General features: G+C 45.4%; 1 protein-coding gene across 2 annotated transcripts; it reads right to left on the bottom strand.

The window, feature by feature from the left end:
* Nucleotides 1-669: 669 nt before the first annotated feature.
* On the bottom strand, nucleotides 670-20,477 carry LOC116982391. 2 transcript variants are annotated; one of them, XR_004414449.1, is made up of 4 exons: nucleotides 19,019-20,477; nucleotides 17,676-17,804; nucleotides 5,476-5,622; nucleotides 670-1,442 (listed from the first exon to the last, which is right to left on the bottom strand). XR_004414449.1 is itself a non-coding variant. In XM_033035594.1 (4 exons), the coding sequence occupies exons 1-4, from the start codon at nucleotides 19,736-19,738 to the stop codon at nucleotides 1,291-1,293; spliced, it is 1,155 nt and encodes a 384-aa protein (XP_032891485.1). In that variant the 5' UTR covers nucleotides 19,739-20,475; the 3' UTR covers nucleotides 670-1,290. The 2 variants fall into 2 exon arrangements, 1 of the variants encoding a protein (XP_032891485.1); XM_033035594.1 differs by having other exon boundaries at nucleotides 17,669-17,804; nucleotides 19,019-20,475.
* Nucleotides 20,478-21,203: the final 726 nt, after the last annotated feature.

Below are 21,203 nucleotides of genomic sequence, written 5' to 3' on the forward strand. Positions count from 1 at the left end.
TCTGTGGAGCTTCTAGCCGCGGGCGTGGCATGAACTTACCATCCGGAGCCTGGGATCCCTTGCCGGGGATCGCCGGAGAAGAGCACCGACCGCCGGCCTATAACATCATAAAGCCGAGGTCTCCGGTAAAAATATGCTGATTCGGGCACTCCAAGCCGCGGAGTGTGTTCGACCGTCCCTACGTCAGAGTTTTGATCATGCCGACGAGAGGGCCTGTACATCGGGCCGTACGTAGTGGCGACTACAGAGAGTTCATGGCCCCAACCACAGGTGAACAAGGGAGGAGGATTGGCTGAACTTTGTTGCCTTCCACCACAGTGAAGAATGCTGTGGTGGATGTTTGCATTAAATCTTATGGTGTATTGTGTGTTCTTTTTACGTGTATCACTGCTGGCAAATTCATTTCACTGCACCTTTGGGTGCATGTGACGAATAAAATTGTCTTTGACTTTTGACTTTGATAAGAGAATTAGTGTTAACGGGTGATCAATGGACAGCGTAGACTCGATGAGCCAATGACCCAGTTTCTTTACTTTCTTTACCTTTCAGTCAATGAAAATGCCAAAGCTCAACTCACTCACTCACCTGCCATCTGTTACCAAAGTGATGGACTGACAAATCATGCCCAAAAAATGAAGCAAGTTACCTTCACAAACGAGTTGATTAGTGATTCATATATTTTTATTTGTTTATAAGTTTTTTAAACCCACCGTGCATAAATAATGTAAACATTTAAAAACCAGACACAGGAAACAAGTTAAATCGAGGCATTTGCAGGTTGCAACATTAATCTGACTGCAGCGAGTCCTTAGTTGGACATTCACATACACAACTACCACAGACAATAGGCAGACAGATTGCACATTAAGGCTTTCCATGTGAATATATTACGTTAACCAACACTGCAGGTTTGGAGAACCAGGTTATGGTTGAAAACTAAAGTAGTAGTTAGCTGATAATTCCGAGAATCATTCACAGGTGCGTATTATGGGTAAAGTTAATTCAAAACAAGTAGGATATTAATGCACACCACTATTAACCATCCAAAAGATTATTTTAATATGTTGGAAGTGTCTTGCTTCCTGCCACTTAAGACTAATGTTTCATGACTGAAATAGTTCCTGAGGTTCTCCAGGCAAGATATGCATGAATGAAGTTGCTTAACAAATACCGATATAACGTTTTGAGATGCTAAGCAACAATGTGATGTGGGCGATACATGCAACAATTTAAATCTTAGGCAAAATGTACTAGCAGTGCATTAATATGGAAACACAGTTGTGGACATCATCACTTAAGCAGCGCTGTGTTGGCATCAGACATGGTGTTAAACATTGGAATCTTCAAGGCCAATGTTGGGACACTCTCTGACGAAGTGCAGCATTTTCTAGCTCTGACAGCGACCTTCTCCTCGAGTTCTTTGATTTTCCTGTGAAATTGTGCTGGAATGGAAAAAAGGGAGCCCTGCTCAAAACAGCTGAAGCTTTCTTTCAAGTTGGACAATTCTCTTTCCACATCCTACGAATTAATGCCACAAAGTATGACTGCTCTCCTTCCGAAAACTTCGCAACTGTGATAGGGGCAAAATGTTTTGCTTCACATTTTCTCATCACCAGTTTGATCAGCATAAACGTGTAACCCATTGATGAGGCTCAGCAGGCACCAGCAACCCCTCCCAAAGAACAGCAACAACTTTCAGTGGAGCATTAAAATAGCAGATGCATTGAACAGGTACTTTGGATCAGTCTTCGCTAAGGAGGACACAAACAATCTTCCTGATATAGTAGTGGCCAGGGGTTCTGGGGTGACGGAGGAACTGAAGGAAATCCACATTAGGCAAGAAATGGGTTTTCTGATGGGACTGAAGGCTGATAAATCCTTAGGGCCTGATGGTCTACAACTCAGGGTACTTAAGGAAGTGGCTCTAGAAATCGTGGACGCATTGGTGATCATTTTCAAATGGTCTATAGATTCAGGATCAGTTCCTGTGGGTTGGAGGGTAGGTAATGTTATCCAACTTTTTAAGATAGGCAGGAGAGAAAACAGTGAATTATAGACCAGTTAGCCTGACATTGGTGATGTCAAAGATTATCCACTTTAGTAGCAAAAACAGGAAGGCAGATTATTATCTAAATGGTGTCAAGTTGAGAAAAGGGGAAGTGCAACAGGATCTGGGGGATCCTAGTTCATCAGTCACTGAAAGTAAGCATGCAGGTACAGCAGGCAGTGAAGAAAGCAAATGGCATGTTGGCTTTCATAATTGAATTGAATTGAATTGAATTGAATTCAATACCTTCCGGTAGGCGGCGCGACTCTCGTCTGCAGCGGCCTCTGCAGTCCGTCTGCGTTTTTATTATTTTATGTCTATGTTTTAATGTAGTTTTTGTTATTTTTTGTTGGGGTATGTGTGTGGGGGGGTGGGGGTGGTGTGGGGGGGGGGGTTGGGGGTAACTTTTAAATCTCTCCCTGCACGGGAGACCCGACCTTTTCTTTGTCGGGTCTCCGTTGTCGTTGGGGCTGCAACGAGGAGCGGCCTCCAACAGGAAGACCGGGGGCTCTGGTGCCGACTACTCACCTCACCGTCGCGGAGCTGGCCGAGTCCAGAGCGGGTGGAGCTGTGGTGGACGCTGCTGCGGCCCGACCCCCGGAAATTCGGTGGCTGCAACTGCGGGTTTGGCGGACGGCACCGGGAGCCCGCGGGTCCCTGGAGGGAGGCCGCTTTTCAGGGCTCCTGCAACGGCGACTTCTCCCGCCCGAGTTGCGGGGTTGAAGAGCTCCTGGAGCGGGGCCTACATCACCGCCCCGCGCGGCTTGGAATGGCCGCGGGAGTTTGCGAGCGCACGCCGGGGGCTCTAACATCAAGAACCCGGTGTGCGGCCTTGCATCACCCGGCGTGGCTTAAATGGCCACGGGACAATCGCCATCGCCCGCCGGGGCTTTTACTTTGACTCTGACATCGGGGGGGGGAGTGCAGTGGAGAGAAACGTTTTTTTGGCCTTCCATCACAGCAATGTGATGGATGTTTATGTAAAATATGTTGTGTCTTGGGTCTATTTGTTTGTAATGTATGGCTGCAGAAACGGCAATTCGTTTGGACCTCAAGGGGTCCAAATGACAATAAATTGAATTGTATTGTATTGTATTGTCATTCAGACCTTACGGTCTGAACGAAATTTCGTGCCTGCAGTCATACATACAATCATACATAAAAAACAACAATAAACACAAATTAACATCCACCACAGTGTATCCTCCAAGCACCTCCTCACTGTGGTGGAGGCAAAAATCTTAGGGTTACTGTCTCTTCCCTCCTCTTCTCCCTCTGCGCTGAGGCGATACCCCACCGGGCGATGGCACAAACAGTCCCGCGGCTCACCGAACCCCGCAAACGGGCCGGTTCAAACACCGCGGCCCGGGGGTGGTCGAAGCTGCCGCCCTCCAGTCCAGCATACGCAGCCGCTGGCCCGCGGCTGAACCCAGGACACAGGTCACCGCCGCCAGAATGCCGTCCCAGCCACCGGAGCACCGTTCCAGCCCCGAGCCGGATCGCCCTCACGTGAGTACCGTTCCTCCCTCGGACTGGGCCACTCTGACAGGAGAGCCGTTCCTCCCTCGGGCTAGGCCACTCCGACGGGAGTGCCGCTCCTCCCTCGGGCTAGGCCACTCCGACGGGAGCGCCACAGCCCCTCACGGGAGAGTCTCAGCCCCTCGCCAGGCCGTCCTCACGAGAGCACAGTTCCAGCCCCAAGCTGGGCCGCCCTCACGGCAGCGAGCCCAGGGCACGTCCTGACAGGCTGCCTCCGGAGTCTCGAGGTCGCCAGCTCCGACATTAGGCCTCAGCACAGACGGAGGCAGAGAAGGGGGATACGACAAAAAGTCATATTCCCCCGAAGGGAGAGACAGCAAGCCCCGTTTCAACCCCCCCCCCCCCACATAAACACAACTTAAAAACCAAAAACGTAACTACACAAAACGAAAAAGAACAACACAAAAAAGTATAGACAAACGGACTGCAGGCGAGCCGCAGCCGTTCCCAGCGCCGCCACTTCCGGTAACAAGAGGAGTTGAGTATAGGAGCAAAGAAGTCCTTCTGCATTTGTATAGGGCCCTAGTAAGACCACACCATTGTGTGCAGTTTTGGTCTCCAAATTTGTGGAAAGACATTCTTGCTATTGAGGGAGTGCAGCGTAGGTTCACAAGGTTAATTCCCTGGATGGCTGGACCGTCATATGCTGAGAGAATGGAGCAGAATTTAGAACGATGAGAACAGAACTTATTGAAACTTAAGATTATTACGGGTTTGGACACGCTAGATGCAGGAAACATGGTTCCGATGTTGGGGATCCAGAACCAGAGGCCACAGTTTAAGCAATTTAGAACAGAGATGAGGAAACACTTTCACACAGAGTTGTGGGTCTGGGGAATTCTCTGCCTTAGTGGAGGCCGGTTCTCTGGATACTTTCAAGAGCGAGCTAGATAGAGCTCTTGAAGATAACGGAGTCAGGGGATATGGGGAGAAGGCATGAACAGGGTTGTAGATGATCAGCCATGATCACATTGAATGGCGGTGCTGGCTTGAAGGGCTGAATGGCCTACTCCTGCACCTATTGTCTATTGAGTGGTGGGTGCATGCAACGCGCTGCCAGAGGAGGTAATTTAAGAAACATTTAGACAGGTACATGGATAGGATAGGCTTAGGGGGGATATGGGCCAAACGCAGGTGGGTGGGACTAGTGTAGCTGTTGGTTGGTGTGGGCAAGTTTGACTGAAGGCCTTATTTCCATGCTGTAAAACTATGGCTATGATTAACAACAATATTTTCTTTACCCAACAAGTCATTTAACTGAAGAAAGACAATCTTTCATTAGGCTAGAATTTGACAGCAAGCATGTAAAATAAAAGAATGCCTCAAAACCTCCGCTTGTGCACAACCAAAGTGGCTTTTTCAGACGAGTAATGCATTACTTCAAAAAAAGTTTGCCCTTGACTCGTACTCGCAGTATGGTCGTAGGTAGGTCATAGCAGGCCATGATGCTAGTCATAGGTACTTGTGGCAACAAGTAGGTCGGGTCGTTTTTTCTAGCATGATGAAAAATGTTCACGTGTAAAAAAAGGTTGTGAATTAGGTCGTGAAAGCGGTACAGGCCCTTTAATTGTCCCCAGTGTGTGCAGGATAGTGTTAATGTGCAGGGATCGCAGTTTGGCATGGACTCAGTGGCCCAAAGGGCTTGTTTCCATGCTGTATCTCTAAAGCCTAAATCAATACCATACTCAAATCAGACAATATGATTGTTATAGACATTTGCCCCATTGACTAGATCTCAGCATGCAACAGCAACATATCCACTTAGTATGTGATACAATAGCTCAAATATTAACCATTACCAAACATTTTTTGTTACAACCCACAACCATACCACAAAGCAAACAATGTAGATATTAAATAATTTTGTATTGGTTTGGTTTAAAACATACCCACGGCCTTGGGTCTCTTTGGAGATGGGCATTGCCTCTTCTGCTCCATTGTACTGCCTGGCCGCTTTATGCCAGTGATAACATTGTTGGAGGCCAAAGCATGAAGTGTGTGGACATTCTTTCTGGTGCTTGAAGGACCAGCCGTACCTTTGTGTAAAATAAGTGGTTAAAAAAGGGATAGCCTTATAATGTGGATTATAAATATGTTGGACACAGCACATCTTGAAGAAATGCGATTCCTCCTAACAGATAAACCAGACCAATTCTTAATGTTGGTCTCCATTTATTGACTTCTTGGAAGCATATGGTGCAACAAAATCGTAAAAAACAACTGTTTCAGGTCTGGGTGAAAGATGGTCAAGAATAGTAAGATTAAACGAGAACTTACCAGTTTGAAGTTTGATCTTTATTTTATGAGGAGTTACGATGAGGGATTACGTGAAGACCCCGCCAGCACGCGTGCGCAACATTCTTCAAAGCAGCGGTGTGTAATCACAGAAAATAGTAATTGAAGTAAACATAGTAAAGACAAGGAGAACTAAGATACCAGTTGACCTTTATAATTGAGGGCTGGAGCGGAGGGCACGTAATCCCTCATCGTAACTCCTCATAAAATAAAGATCAAACTTCAAACTGGTAAGTTCTCGTTTAATCTTACTATTTTACTTCGGAGTCATGTGAGTGACTACGTGAAGATTTTAAAGCTCTGTGATTTCAAGCCGTGGAACAGTCCATGTTTCACTCACTGCCGAAGTCATTCAAGTGAGGAAGTATGTTATTGTATTCAGACATGCATCCAATTCAGGCAATAACAATTTATTTTAACAAAATAATCCTCCCTAGGGCTAAATATATTGAAGAATTCAAACTTGATTCTGCAATACCACAGGTTTGGTTATTGGCTTATTATAAAGAATTGGATGGTCTTTCTCTCGACTATCCTGCTGTAGCCAGGATATGGTCCATAGGCACTTCCTTGTCTCTAGCTGCCGGTGTTGCTGTTGCCCTTGTGGATAGAAACTTAAGATGTCAGTATCCACCCCAGCAGCCCCCAAGCCTGTCTGAGCCATCTAGCGATGGTTAGTGCTGATACCCGGCCATTAGACTGTTTATGGCTGCCCATAGTGCTAATTTACTTCCTCTTAAGTTTTAGTAGTTTTAAGGTATAATAGAAGGTGTGTCATTACACATAGTCGGGTGTCAGTTGGGTATATCTGGAATTCCAAATTTTGTCCTGATGATCATGGTCTATCTTGTTTAACAAGCTCTAATATGCGAAGCTATCTATTCTGGAGATGCCATCATATATCCCAGTACTATCAGCATACTGTTTTTAAATGTCAGTTCCCCCCCCCCCCCCAAGGGACATTGCTGGTGCCCCTAGCAATGTTAGTACAACACTGACGTCCTAGATCTGGGAGTACTTCCCTCTAGGAGGGTTGGTGTTGAAAATAATCCTCATAAGTTTGACAACTAGAGGGTGAGATCCCATGGAGAGTTGTCGTGGCGCCTGCCACCAGCAAGCTGACAGGGCACTCCTGCATAATTATAGTACTGCAGCTCAGTCCTTCATCTACATGAAGGCTGGATAGGAATTCCCAGGACGTTGGTGGTTGTAGCTGTATTATACGCTACACCAGCCCTTGTTGATGCTTGATAGGCTGCCGTGATCATGCTCATGGTCCTGTTCGCCAGCCCGGATCTAGCATATAACCATATAATAATATAACAATTACAGCACCGAAACAGGCCATCTCGGCCCTACAAGTCCGTGCCGAACAACCTTTTTCCCTTAGTCCCACCTGCCTGCACTCATACCATAATCCTCCATTCCCTTCTCATCCATATGCCTATCCTGGTGGACTATGGTTCAGAGACTATGTCCGAGACCACAGGGATCCATGGCTGTGGAGGCCAATCAGGTACTTTCAAGACACTTGATGTTGAGTCCATATGTGTTTTTGCTTAGGATCCGACTGATGAGGCAGGAGGGAAAAACATTGTAAACAATTATTCCGCATAAAGTGCGTAACGTCCATTGCTGCTGCCCCAAGTGTGGTTCAGAAGCGGCATATGTTGGTAACTGGTGATTGGGTCTAGATGCAAATGGATCGATATCTGCTGTCCCTCTTTTGGTAATATCAACAACTTTTTTTGTGGTCCAACAGCCATTCGATGCTGTCATTGAATTTTCACGACCTGGTGTGTGGCTCAGTATTGAGCTTGCCTGGTAGGTAAGTTTGCTGATAGCCAAATATGTATGTTAACACACCATAGCCAAATATATTGGCCAGATTGACACGTGGTATCGATCTTTTCTCCTATATGATTAATATATGCCACCACTGTGATATTATCAATTCGTAGGTGGACATGCAGATGGTGCATTGTTAGCAGTAGGCTTCTAGCCCATAAAACGCACCCAACACCAGTGTTTTTAGTAATTAATTATTTTGTAGGTTTATCCAAGTCTGCATTACTCTTTGGCAATGTTACAGACATATGGATAATGTTAATTGTAAATCCCAGAAAGTCCAGTTGTGGATGCCGTCGACTTAGATTTATCTGGATGGAGATGACCCCAGAGTTACGCCCTATGTTTGGATCCAGGGTTTTTCCCCCACAAATGATATATCATCAAGATATGTCATGACAATATGTTTTTGTTTCTAATATTGTCAAGGCCCGTTTTAATATCTTGGTGAAAAGTCTTGGGGCTGAAGTTAGACCATTAGGCAATGCTATGTCCTGCCATTGTTGCCCCATCCAGTTAAATTTTAGGTATCGACAATGATCCCTCCATGTCTCCCAAAACAAGCGTAATATTCCCCCGTTAGTACAGGTCGTACACCTTTGTGTTCCATCGTGCCAGTGCCAAAACACTCCACTGCGGCAAGCCTCAACGACTTCCGCGAAGTTGCACTTACCCCCATCATCACCAAGTGCTTCGAGAGGCTGGTCCTGGCACACCTCAAAAGCTGCCTACCCCCCACACTGGATCCCTATCAGTTTGCCTACCGCAAGAACAGGAGTACGGAGGATGCCATCTCAACGGCACTTCACTCCGCCCTCTCCCACCTCGACAACAGAGACACTTACGTAAGAATGCTGTTCATCGATTACAGCTCAGCATTCAACACCATTATACCATCAAAACTGATCACCAAACTCGGTAACCTGGGCATCGACCCCTCCCTCTGCAACTGGATACTGCACTTTCTAACCAACAGACCCCAGTCTGTTAGGTTAGACAAGCACACCTCGTCAACCCTCACCCTGAACACCGGCGTTCCACAGGGCTGTGTGCTGAGCCCCCTCCTCTACTCCCTCTTCACCTATGACTGCACACCTGTACATGGTACTAACACCATCATCAAGTATGCAGATGATACAACGGTGATTGGCCTCATCAGCAACAACGATGAGTCGGCCTACAGGGAGGAGGTCCAGCACTTAGCAGCATGGTGCGCTGACAATAACCTGGCCCTTAACTCCAAGAAGACCAAGGAGCTCATTGTAGACTTCAGGAAGTCCAGGGGCGGCACGCACACCCCCATCCACATTAACGGGACGGAGGTGGAACGTGTTTCTAGCTTCAGGTTCCTGGGAGTCAACATCTCCGATGACCTCTCTTGGACCCACAATACCTCAACTCTGATCAAGAAGGCTCACCAGCGTCTCTTCTTCCTGAGGAGACTGAAGAAGGTCCATCTGTCTCCTCAGATCCTGGTGAACTTCTACCGCTGCACCATCGAGAGCATCCTTACCAACTGCATCACAGTATGGTATGGCAACTGCTCCGTCTCCGAAGGCATTGCAGAGGGTGGTGAAAATTGCCCAACGCATACCGGTTCCTCGCTCCCATCCATTGAGTCTGTCCAAAGCAAGCGTTGTCTGCGGAGGGCGCTCAGCATCGCCAAGGACTGCTCTCACCCCAACCATGGACTGTTTACCCTCCTACCATCCGGGAGGCGCTACAGGTCTCTCCGTTGCCGAACCAGCAGGTCCAGGAACAGCTTCTTCCCGGCGGCTGTCATTCTACTCAACAACGTACATCGGTGACTGCCAATCGCCCCCCCCCCCCCACCCCCCGGACACTTATTATCACTTATTATTATTTATTCAAATCATTTGCTATGTCGCTCTTCCAGGGAGATGCTAAATGCATTTCGTTGTCTCTGTACTGTACACTGACAATGACAATTAAAATTGAATCTGAATCTGAATCTGAATCTGTTCTGGAAGGAACCAGATCCACCTACTTACCTGGTTGCCGGTGGTACGTCCCTTTCTTCAATTTATGCCTCTTCTGTGGAAGAGGCACCGGAGTGCGGTGTTGGCGCGTTTTTCATGAGGGTCGCTCTGGGCCTTGGCCTAAAAGGACCTCGTGGTGCTGCGTGGCCCCAGCGTCCTGGTGTTGATACCTGCTGGTGGATGCATAGGGGTGCTATCGTTGCTGATGACGCTGTTATGAGCCCGATGGCTTTAATCTCTTCGTCGAGCTTTTCTCTGTACCATCGTCTGGGCGAGCAACCAATGATATGCCCGCTGTCAGAAGTTTTGAAATATTCTGTAGTTTGACCTCCTGGGTTTTTGTGCCAGTCCCACTGTACCCCCAGATCGCATTGTTTGCTGCAGGCATTTTTAAAACGAAGTAAAGTTCACAGGAGGCCTATACTTCTGCGTAATTTTGTTGCCTGTTCCTGCAGAAGATGGAAATACAGGTAGTCGATGCTGGCCGTCAGCCTGGCCTGTAATGCTACTTTTCGTTGATCCGTAATTTTGTTGATCACGCCCAGTAGCTCCTTAGGATTCTGCACCTCCTGCACACTGTCGTTTTCTTCAGCCACGTCCCCTTCTTCCAGACCAGCCCAGCCCTGGTCCACAACGCATTCCTCTATCGAGGGAGATGCATTATTTTACAGCCCTCGATAAGGTGCTGTTGTGGGAGTGCGAAGACTCCCATAGTGAGCTTGCTCCATCTCCCGGAGCAAGTCACGGGCGGACCTCTGCTGCACTCGTGCAGCGCGCCACTTTGGCCGGACTCAGATGAGTATGATCGGCTGGGCTGAATTCTGCTGGGCTTTGCCTCCAGCCTGCTGCGCTGCTTTGTATTGTACGACTCATGGCGCTGGATTCAGCTTGGAGTCAGTAAGTGGACCTTAGTAACCACGCCAACGGTCACTTTCACCGCCCTTAGGCAGTGCGTCCTTCTGGCCGGACACCCCGAGTCTATCGGCCATACCGACTCCTGCCTGCCTGCAGCCCGCTGTGTTGTTTCCAGGTATACAGCTCGCGGTGCTGGGCTCAGCCTGCGCTGGTCGTACCCGGCTGTCGGCTGCCGGAACTTTCCCTATTTCCCCGCAGCCTGCGGTCCTGGAGCCGCTGGTTGCCAATGGCTGTCGGCTGCCGGAACCTTCCCGGTTCCCCGCAGCCTGCGGTCCTGGAGCCGCCGGACGTTTAGAGTTGTCGGCTGCCGGGACCTGCCTTGTTCCCCGCGGTAATGGAGCCGCTGGACGTCTCTGGTTGTCGGCTGCCGGGAACTGCCTTGTTCCCCGCGGCAGCCTGCGGTCCTGGAGCCGCTGGTAGCTCGTGGCTGTCGGCTGCCGGGAACTGCCTTGTTCCCCGCGGCAGCCTGTGGTCCAGGTCCGGTTTTTCCCCCCCTTGTCCAACGTGCTGTAACATAAAGCACAGCAAGGGGAAGAATACAACTTCAGATTTTCCTTATCTGTGTAGGTCCTTTTGAATTTTTCCCGCGGGAGCGCTCCACCCCCGCCCGTCGCTGTTGCACTGCGTGAGACGCAATGGCACACACGCGTGCTGGCGGGGTCTTCACGTAGTCACTCACGTGACTCCGAAGTAAAATATAAATACTTATCTCCTTACCCTTATTTTCTACTCTCTCTCTCTCTCTCTCTCTCTCTCTCTCTCTTTCTTCTTTTTTTAATTCTCTCCCTCACTCTCTCTTTTCGGGTTTTTTTCTCACACACTACACATCATCTGTTTTTTCTACTCTCTATTGCCTACTCTCTTTTTCTCTTTCACATTAAAAAAAATTAAATGAAGCTGTACATAGAATGTAACATGCCAACATATATTTGGCACCTGAAAAAAGGTACCACTGTATTGTACTTACTTCTAATAAGTAAATAAATAAACAAAAAAGGGGGAGAGCCTTAAAGTCAAGAGCAGCAGAACTAAATCAAGCCCTGCTTTGCCATTTAAGAAATATCATTCTATATTTCTCACAATGCCATTCAGCCCATTTAGTCTATAGTAGCTCAGGCCCATCAATCCCTCTCAAATTCCTAGTAATCTTTTCTCACATATGCCCAACAACTCATCCCTACTCACACCTATCTAACGTAGGGAAATTTACAGGAACCTACAGACCAGCATGTCCTTAGGATGTCTCAGCACACTTGGGGGTGAACCCAAATGGTCAGGAGGACATGCAGACTCCACACAGACAGCACTCGAGGCCAAGGCTGAGTCCGAGGCCAAGGCTGAGTTGAAGAAGCAGCACTAACCACTGCTCCATGATGCCCAAGCCTGATCCTCTACCATGTTCACCCAAAACTCCGTTCTTAGCCTTCAATAACTGAGCATTAAAAGCAAAATAGCAAAAATTTAAAACATTAAAACAATTCTTAACATTTATTAAATATTTTATTCCACCTTCCTTTCAGAGGTCAGATGTCCTTCAAGCAGATGAGGTTTGGGTCAAACACCTGGATATCTGATTCACCCCACTTTGATCCACTGCATAAAATGGAATCTGTGCATTTTGCATTGTCACTTCAGACATTTTCACATCAAGGCTAGAGTTACCAGGGTGGTTAGTGTCTGAAGGGTCTCGACCCAAAACAGCACCTATTCCTTTCCTCCAGCGATGCTGCCTGACCCGCCGAGCCACTCCAGCTTTTCGTGTCTATCTCTGGTTAGTTTCAAATAACCATTTGTTGGATGCTACCATCAACCAGCAGAAATGAAATGCCAAAGCAAATCACAGTTTGACTTCTGATCGAGATGCAATACCAAACAACAACACCAGATGGTGCAAGGCACTTACTTAGAGATAGCATGCAACCAAACCTGATAACTCAAAAATAATAAGAGGGGGGGCAACAATAATATATAATAGAAGGCAAGACCAGAACAGGATTGAATCAAGCATTTGTGAAGAGTTCCTATGTGAAAAGTATGTGCATAAACTTTCATGTGTCCATATTACAAACACACAGGATTGCAACTGGATCATCAGCAGGTTATTTTCTACAAAGTGAAGGTAGAACAGATGAACACAGGAATATTTAAAGTCAGAAACAGTGATAAATACCGAAAGCAAATAGAGACCCTGAAAACAGATCTTTAATCCAGGTCCTTCTTCAAAGCAACTGGGATGCAGAGAACTGCCAGTATATATTTAGAAACCCCATCAAATCAACTTTGTGAATTTGGAGTTACAAAACGTGTTCAATGAAGGTAAAATAAGTATTACAAGATATTCAGGACCCAATTTTAAATGATTTAACAAAATCAAAATGAAAAGTAAAAATATGTCATGAGCAGCCAAATGGGTGGGTAAATCTGAGAGCTGCTGCTTCCCAGCTCCATAGACCCAGGTTCAATTCATACCTTGGGTGCTGTTTGTGTGGAGTTTGCACGTTCTCCGTGACCATGGATTTCCTCGACATGCTCTGGTTTCCTCCTACATCCCAAAGATGTGTGGGTTTGCAGGTTAATTGGCCTGAATAAATTGCCCCCGGGCATACAGAGTGGATGTGAGAGTGGGATAAAAGAACTAGTTTGTGTGAATTACGGTCCACATGGAATCTGTGAGCCGAAGGGCCCCGTTTCCATACTGTATCCCTAAACTAAACAGTTTTGAACTGCAGACATTTGCAGAAGTTACATTAAATTGTGGAATTGAAAATAGGATGCTGAAATCTGGCATTACTCATTGGGGGCAATATGGTCATGTTATTTCCATTATTCATGAAGATTATTTAAAAGACTAATTGCAGCAAGTAACAGTTTCCCTGTGCCCGGCCCATCACCTACCTACCAGACACATCATCAGGGTGGATTACTCTACATCTTCCGGGATGATGACCTCTCTTAACTTGTTCACTGCCAACTTTTTTTTCATTATTGGCCATGACTCAAATTTACTCGGCGGTGGCACTGAACAGGTTAAACCATTCCCATCTGTAAAATGCATTCTAGTTAACCAACTTGTACATCCAAACCCACGACCTCTACCAGACAAGTGGAAATACATTGACTTGTGTTGGTCACATACCACCCTAACCTGGAAACATTATGCTATTACTTCAAAGATTTCAAAGAACCGGCTTCTCGATTTCACCCAAAAAGCAACTAACAATGGCCTGTTTCCTTCATCATCGTTACTTTTTTGCGTATCTTTCATTCATTGTTCTTTATCTCTCCACACCATCATCTAGATCTCATTTTCCTTATCCCCAACTGGTCTGAAGAAGGGTCTTGACCCAAAACGTCACCCATTCCCTCTCTCCAGAGATGCTGCCTGTCCTACTGAATTACTCCAGCTTTTTGTCTATCTTTACTTCAAGGCTTTAGACCCAGTGGTTCTTGGTTCTTGGTCTTCTTGGTCCTCCAAAATATTCCAAATGGAATTTAAACTGGAGGTGCTAACAAACAAGGTTGCAGGGTGACACAGGCTGGGTTAGTGGGCAGAAGCATGGCGAATGCAGTTTAATGTGGATAAATGTGAGGTTATCCGCTTTGGTAGCAAAAACAGGGAGGCAGATTATTATCTAAATGGTGTCAAGTGGGAAAAGGGGAAGCACAATGGGATATGGGGGTCCGCATTCATCAATCAATGAAAGTAAGCATGCAGGTACAGCAGACAGTGAAGAAAGCGAATGGCATGTTGGCCTTTATAACAAGAGGAGTTGAGGATAAGAGCAAAGAGGTCCTTCTGCAGTTGTACATGGCCCTAGTGAGACCACACCTAGAGTATTGTGTGCAGTTTTGGTCTCCCAATTTGAGGAAGGACATTCTTGCTATTGAGGGAGTGCCGCGTAGGTTCACAAGGTTAATTCCCAGGATGGCGGGACTGTCATATGCTGAGAGAATGGAGCTGCTGCGCTTGTATGGTCTGGAGTTTAGAAGGATGAGAAGCAACTTATTGAAACTTATCTTATCTGGACACACTAGAGGCAGGAAACATATTCTAGATGTTGGGCAAGTCCAGAACCAGGGGCCACAGTTTAAGAATAAGGTGTAAGCCATTTAGAACAGAGATGAGGAAACACTTTTTCACACAGAGAGCTGTGAGTCTGTGGAATTCTCTGCCTCAGAGGGCAGTGGAGGCCAGTTCTCTGGATACTTTGAAGAGAGCTAGATAGAGCTCTTAAAGATAACGGAGCCAGCGGATATGGGGAGAAGGCAGGAACGGGGTACTGATTGTGGATGATCAGCCATGATCACATTGAATTGCGGTGCTGGCTCGATGGGCCGAATGGCAGATCACAACTAATTTTCCAATGGCCATTAGCCATGGACTCCATGTTGCCTAGCTGGCAACGTACCACGCTTAAAGATCTAGTGAAGCAAAGCTTAAAACATTAGCATTTTGGACTTGCTAAGTAAAAATGCTACAAAATGGTATACAAATTATATGGCAAACCTTTATTCTAAAAATGTTTATTTTCAGTAGAAGATAGAGGGAAACAGAACACATTAATGAGAGGAAAAATATATATATATTTCCATCCGATGTAGATGTTTTAACACCATTTGTGGAATTAAAACAAGAACCGGCTCAATGAAGACCAAAGAGACAACTGATAACTGTTCAAGCATCAGACACTCCCATTCAAACTCAATATTCCACTTACATTCCTTGTCCCTTTGTTCATCATTTCCATCTGTTTCCCACACCCGTCATTCCCCATCATCTGGTTCCACCCCTCATCTACCAGCCTACATCCTACCCCACGTATAGCTAGATGTTGACAATATTTCCTGCTCCCTCAGTTCTAAAGCAGGGTCTTGACCCAAAATGTCAACTTGCACCTGTTGGCTCCACAGATGCTGCTTGACCCACCGACTGTTCCAAATTATTGCCATCAGGTTCCAAGGAATAGAAATTGTTCATGCTTAAAAAAAACCAGGCTTCACAGATAGGCGAGTGCTTTCCAGCGTCCCATTTGTGAGGTCTCAAATGTGCTGTGCAACTAATGAAGTATTTTAGCAGGCACTCACTACTGTAACATTACTAAACTATGAACAGCAAGCTCCTACAAACAGCAATGGGCAAATGGCCAGATAATTTAAATATTAACTGAGGGATAAATAGTGACGAAAATGCAGAAAAACTAAGTGGTCTACTTAATAACATTGTGGATTCTCTTGTGGCTAATTGAGGGAAATCAGGGGCTCTGTTCAACATCTCTCTTGGAAGACTAAACAATGTCTTGTCTGGATAGTGCTCAAATTTCTACTTTGGGAAAATAATCCAGACTCTTATCATTCAGATTGCTACCAACTGTATCATAACTGTCAATTAAAATGTTTGCAGCTCATTCACCAGGTGAAACTCTAATGAAGCTCTATGAATATTGAAATTTTAATACAAAGTGGTCAGATTAGCATGAGAATTTTAAAGGCTGGTTACCAAAGTAAGCCGTCCGTTTTTATCCTGTAGTTGTTACAGTGTACAAGCCAGGAGGAAAACCATAAGCACTTTTAGTTTAGAGATACAGCGCGGAAACCGGCCTTTGGCCCACCGAGTCCGCGCCGACAACGATCCCTGTGCATTAACACTATCCTACACCAGGGACAACATACATTTATACCAAGCCAATTAACCTACAAACCTGCACATCTTTGGAGTGTGGGAGGAAACAAAGTCTTGGCAAAAACACGCAGGTCAAAGGGAGAAAGTACAAACTCTGCACAGGCTCGAACACGGTTCTCTGGTGCAGTAAGGCAGCAACTTCACCGCTGTGCCACCATGCCGCCCTTTGATTCATGTTAAAGAAATAAGGAACATGTTCACCCACTGAAGCCGCTTCAGAAACAGGACAAAGCTTGTTTTACCCCACTCACTCCCATCCACCATCGTCCCCTCAAAATAATGCCAGACTTGACGGAGGGGTAGAAAGTGAATCTGCAAGTCCACGGGGGAGGCATTTAATGTAGGCTTAGAAAAAATCATAAATTCATAAGTTATAGGAGCAAAATTAGGCCATTCAGCCCATCAGGTCTACTCCTCCTTCCAATCATGGCTGATCTACCTTTTCCTCTCAACCCCATCCTCCTGCCTTCTCCCCATAACCCCATTGCCCATACTAATCAAGCATCATGACTTGGCCTCCACAACCTTCTGTGGCAATGAATTAATGTACAAGGGGGAAAGTTACTTTAAAAATGCAAACTGGATTTAAACTATAAGTTTAGGACTTAATTCAAATGGTACTACTTGGAACTTGGTGTAGATGGCAATCAATTAGAGTCAGAGTCATACAGCACGGAAACAGGCCCTGTGGCCCCATTTGCCTCTGCTGACCAAGATGCCCAATTTGATAGAACGATTCAATAATGGAGACCATGGTTATTTGAAAGATTTGGGATTGATTAAGGAGGACCCTTGCCAATCTTTCCGGATGGCCCAAACAAGCTCCAATTGTTTACATAATGACCAACACCAATAATGAATCACTTGTACTCTGGCAATCATATTACTTAATCAATGACTATTACTTGCGTAGGAAGGAACTGCAGATGTTGGTTTAAACTAAAGGTAGACAAAAAGCTGGAGTAACTCAACGGGACAGGCAGCATCTCTGGAGAGAAGGAATGGGTGACATTTCGGGTCGAGACCCTTCTTCAGACTTCAATCCCAGCTTTTTGTGTCTATCCAAGGACTATTACTTGGTCTATATTGTTGAATTGGATTTCAATGTCATTCAACCAAGTTGAAATTCAACTCTAAAAACAAGATCTGCCCAGGACTGCATAACTTTTCCAAGCCATCTAAATTAAAATCTTTAAAAGCACCAAAATAAAGATCATCTACAGATCAGCATTTACCTCTACATTAATAATGTTTACTTAAAATTTCCCAAGCACCAGATTTATAGTTTACTTGTATATTAAAATTTAAGCAAAAATGCCTCTACATTTACAGCACACTATTTACCCACAACGAAGAGTTGAGCCAGTTCAGATTCTGATTTGTTTGGTTCCTGGGTAGGTTCCACTGAAGTTGCATGTGGCGATTGTTTCTTAATTCCAGGTATTTTGCTGATAACTTTAGTCTCTGTTTTCACAGGTATCTGAAAGAGAACAGTATTTGCAAAAAATAAAGATTTCTCCATTATAAATATTGCTCTATGAAAAGGCATACAGAACTATCCAAATGGCAGTAAGCACAGTGGCGCAGCTGTCAAGTCGCTGTTTTACAGCGCCAGAGGCCCTGGTTCAATCCTAACAACGGGTGCTGCCTGTATGGAATTTGTAAGTTCTCCCTGTGACTGCGTGGGGTTTTTCTGGGTGCTCCAGTTCCTTCCCATCTTCCCACAAAGATGTACATATTTGTAGGTTAATTGGCTTCGATTTGAAAAGATTGTAAATTGCCCCTAGTGTGAAGGATTATGCTAGTGTGAACGGGGCTCACTGGTCTGCTGGACCTAGTGGGCCAAATGGCACGCTGCATCTCTATACTAAACTAAACCTCCGCCTCAGAGGGCAGTGAAGGCAGGTTCTCTGGATACTTTCAATAGAGAGCTAGATAGGGCTCTTGAAGATAGCGGAGTCAGGGGATATGGGGAGAAGGTAGGATCGGGGTACTAATTGTGGATGATCAGCCATGATCACATTGAATGGCAGTGCTGGCTTGAAGGGCTGAATGGCCTACTCCTGCACCTATTATCTAAACACCTTTTCAATACATTGGGTATGTGGCCTTGTGCTTAAAATGGCCTAAAATGATTAGAATTAAAATTCAGTGTCAGTATTGGTGCAGAATAATGTGATGGTGCAGATAAAACAAACAGAAGATACCAGGTAGCATTTAGTGATAAACAGTTGCTCTTAAGCCTCTGTTAAATGATCAATCTGAAATACAAACCCTTTCTTCAGACATTGCCTGGCCTTTTGAATATTTTCCAAAGGATGATTTTTAAACACAAGTTCTAAACAAAATCATTGACTTTAGTCGAGATGTTTAGTTGGAGAACTTTATTCCTTCTTCCACCCACTACTCAAAACACATCACTGAGGCCTGGGTCAAGACCCTTCTTCAGACTGATCTAATGGGCCTCGACCTGAAACGTCACCCATTCTTTCCCTCCAGAGATGCTGCCTGGCTCACTGTGTTACTACAGTATTTTATGTCTGTCTCATAACTATCTACCCTTGCTCAGATTACTATACAAGTTGGCATTGAGTGTTGTACTTATTGCCTCCAAAACCTGCTGCAGTATGAAGAGACTAATCTAGAATTACTGAAAGGCATGAAAAGACTATAGTTTTAAAAAAAACAACTTACTTTGGTGTTGACTGTAGTCTTGCTTGATGGAAGTTGGTTGCTGGGTGACCTTTGCCCTGTCCCTACAACACTACTTGGCCTTCCTGGGACTAGACGAGGCTTTGGAAGGGACTTCTTCGAAAGGTTAGGTGGTTGTAGCGGAGGCCTTCCTCCTCTACCCATCGAAGAACAACTTGGTCTAGAGTTTCCAGTAGACAAAGGCATCGACTTCTTTTCACCACTACATTTATATTCCACAGACGTCGCTCCTAGGGTTGTCATTTTCCTTCTGGTTATAGGAAGGTTGGAAAAAGGTTTGGAGGAACCTGCAATTACTGCTTTGGATTCTCGCAACTGATTATCAGGTAGTGGTGCATTTATGGCTTTGCCACTGGAAGACTTAGGTTTGTTCTTGTTAGATCCTGAACTTGAGTCACCCTTGGGAGCTTGTTTATCTGAACAATCACCAACTGCAACATGGGTGTCATCCTGAAGGGTGGAGGACGAGGTCTGGAAGGAGTAGTCAAATGGTGGATTTTCTATAAAACTATACTTCACTGCAATATTTGGGGTCGACATGCAGCCTGGAGCCCATTCTGAATTCACTGCATCAAGTTCCTCATTGTGCATGGAATTTCTCAAATGTGGATTTTTGACCAGGTCTAGAGGTCCTCTGGAACTGTTGATGTTTCCAGCATTGTCTTGGTTGCCTTCACATTTTACAGAACAAGTCCGCATCATCTTTTCCCAAATTTCCCGCAGTATTTGTATTGTTTGAGGTACTACTGTCACATGTTAGACTGGATTCCCCGCAGCTCTGCTGCAGAAATTAAAGTACTACCCTCACATTTGCTCAGTGGTACGAGACCATCCAAGTCTCTTGAAGATAGAGACGGCGTACAACTGGACAAGTTGGTAGTTTTGCCCGTTTTTTTCACTTCCAAGCCGATACCATCCTTTGATGACTCAAATCTCTCAATCTCAGAATTGGCCGCAGTCATGGTTCCGTTTAACTGCACCACTTGACTTGTAAGCCTGCAGTGTGACGAGGCAGTGATGTCACTGACATTACCTCCAATGCAGCTCTCAAGCTGCCATACATCAAGCGTCGCATTTTTTTGGTCCACAATCATGGTTTCATTTAATTGCACTTTTTCACCTGCAGATGGAGGCAACAAGGGAGTGGTCTTGCTGCAGTCATTACCCAAATTACTCTCATGCTTTGAAGTATCAAACGTTGCATTTTTATGTTCCAGAGTTATGGTACCATTTAATTCCACTTTATCTCCAATAGATGGAGGCAACAAGCAAATGGCATTGTTGGGTTCATTTCCCAAATCATAGTCTTGCTTTGATGTATCAAACGTAGCATCTTTACAGTCTTTCCCTGCCATGATTTCAGCCGCTTGAAGCTCTGTGGTTGTGGATAGAGCCAACTTGCAACTCATCGAGGCAGTCGCTTAGCCATCATGACCAAGAAAGTCTTCATGCTTTGACTTTTCAAATGTTGCATTATGATCCAATACCGTCATAGTTCCATTTAATTGCACGGCATCTTGGAGCAGCACCTCATATTCCCAATCCTTGCTAATAAATGATCATTGCCAGATTGACTACAATGAGATCCTCGCTATCTACATAACGCCATGCTGCAACATGAGTTTTCTTCCAGGAATTTGAAGAATGCAGCACCTACCGCAGCTAAAGAGATTCGTGAGATAAGAGCGAAATGTAGAGTTCCACTGCAGAGCAGAAAAAATTTACTACTTAACAGTCTGGGAAAGCCACCCACTGGATTGAGGAAAACCACCATTGAAGCCAACGACCTGAAATCGTTTAGGAACCAATTGCCAAGATCAAGTGTTTTAACTATTAGAGGTAGGCGAAACAGCATGGGCTCCTTCAATCAGTGTGAGCTCAGAAAGATGGATGGTGTGAGGGATAAGATGATTAAACCACCATCATTGTGAGGGGCCGAGTGATTTGAGTCACCGACCTTGTGATGGGCCAAGAAGTTGGAATCACCAACCTTGTGATTCGAACAAACAGTCAGACCTTCAGAGCTGTTGATAACATTGTAGAATAACAAGATGAGGTAAGGAATGTAGCTGACAACACAGAAGCTATTCTTTAGGTCAAAGGCAATTAAGTAGGTTAGGCCAACAGCTACTGCGCATGCTTAATAAGTTAAATGAATAATAACTTT

This window comes from Amblyraja radiata, chromosome 17, assembly GCF_010909765.2.
Source record: "Amblyraja radiata isolate CabotCenter1 chromosome 17, sAmbRad1.1.pri, whole genome shotgun sequence".
NCBI lineage: Eukaryota > Metazoa > Chordata > Chondrichthyes > Rajiformes > Rajidae > Amblyraja > Amblyraja radiata.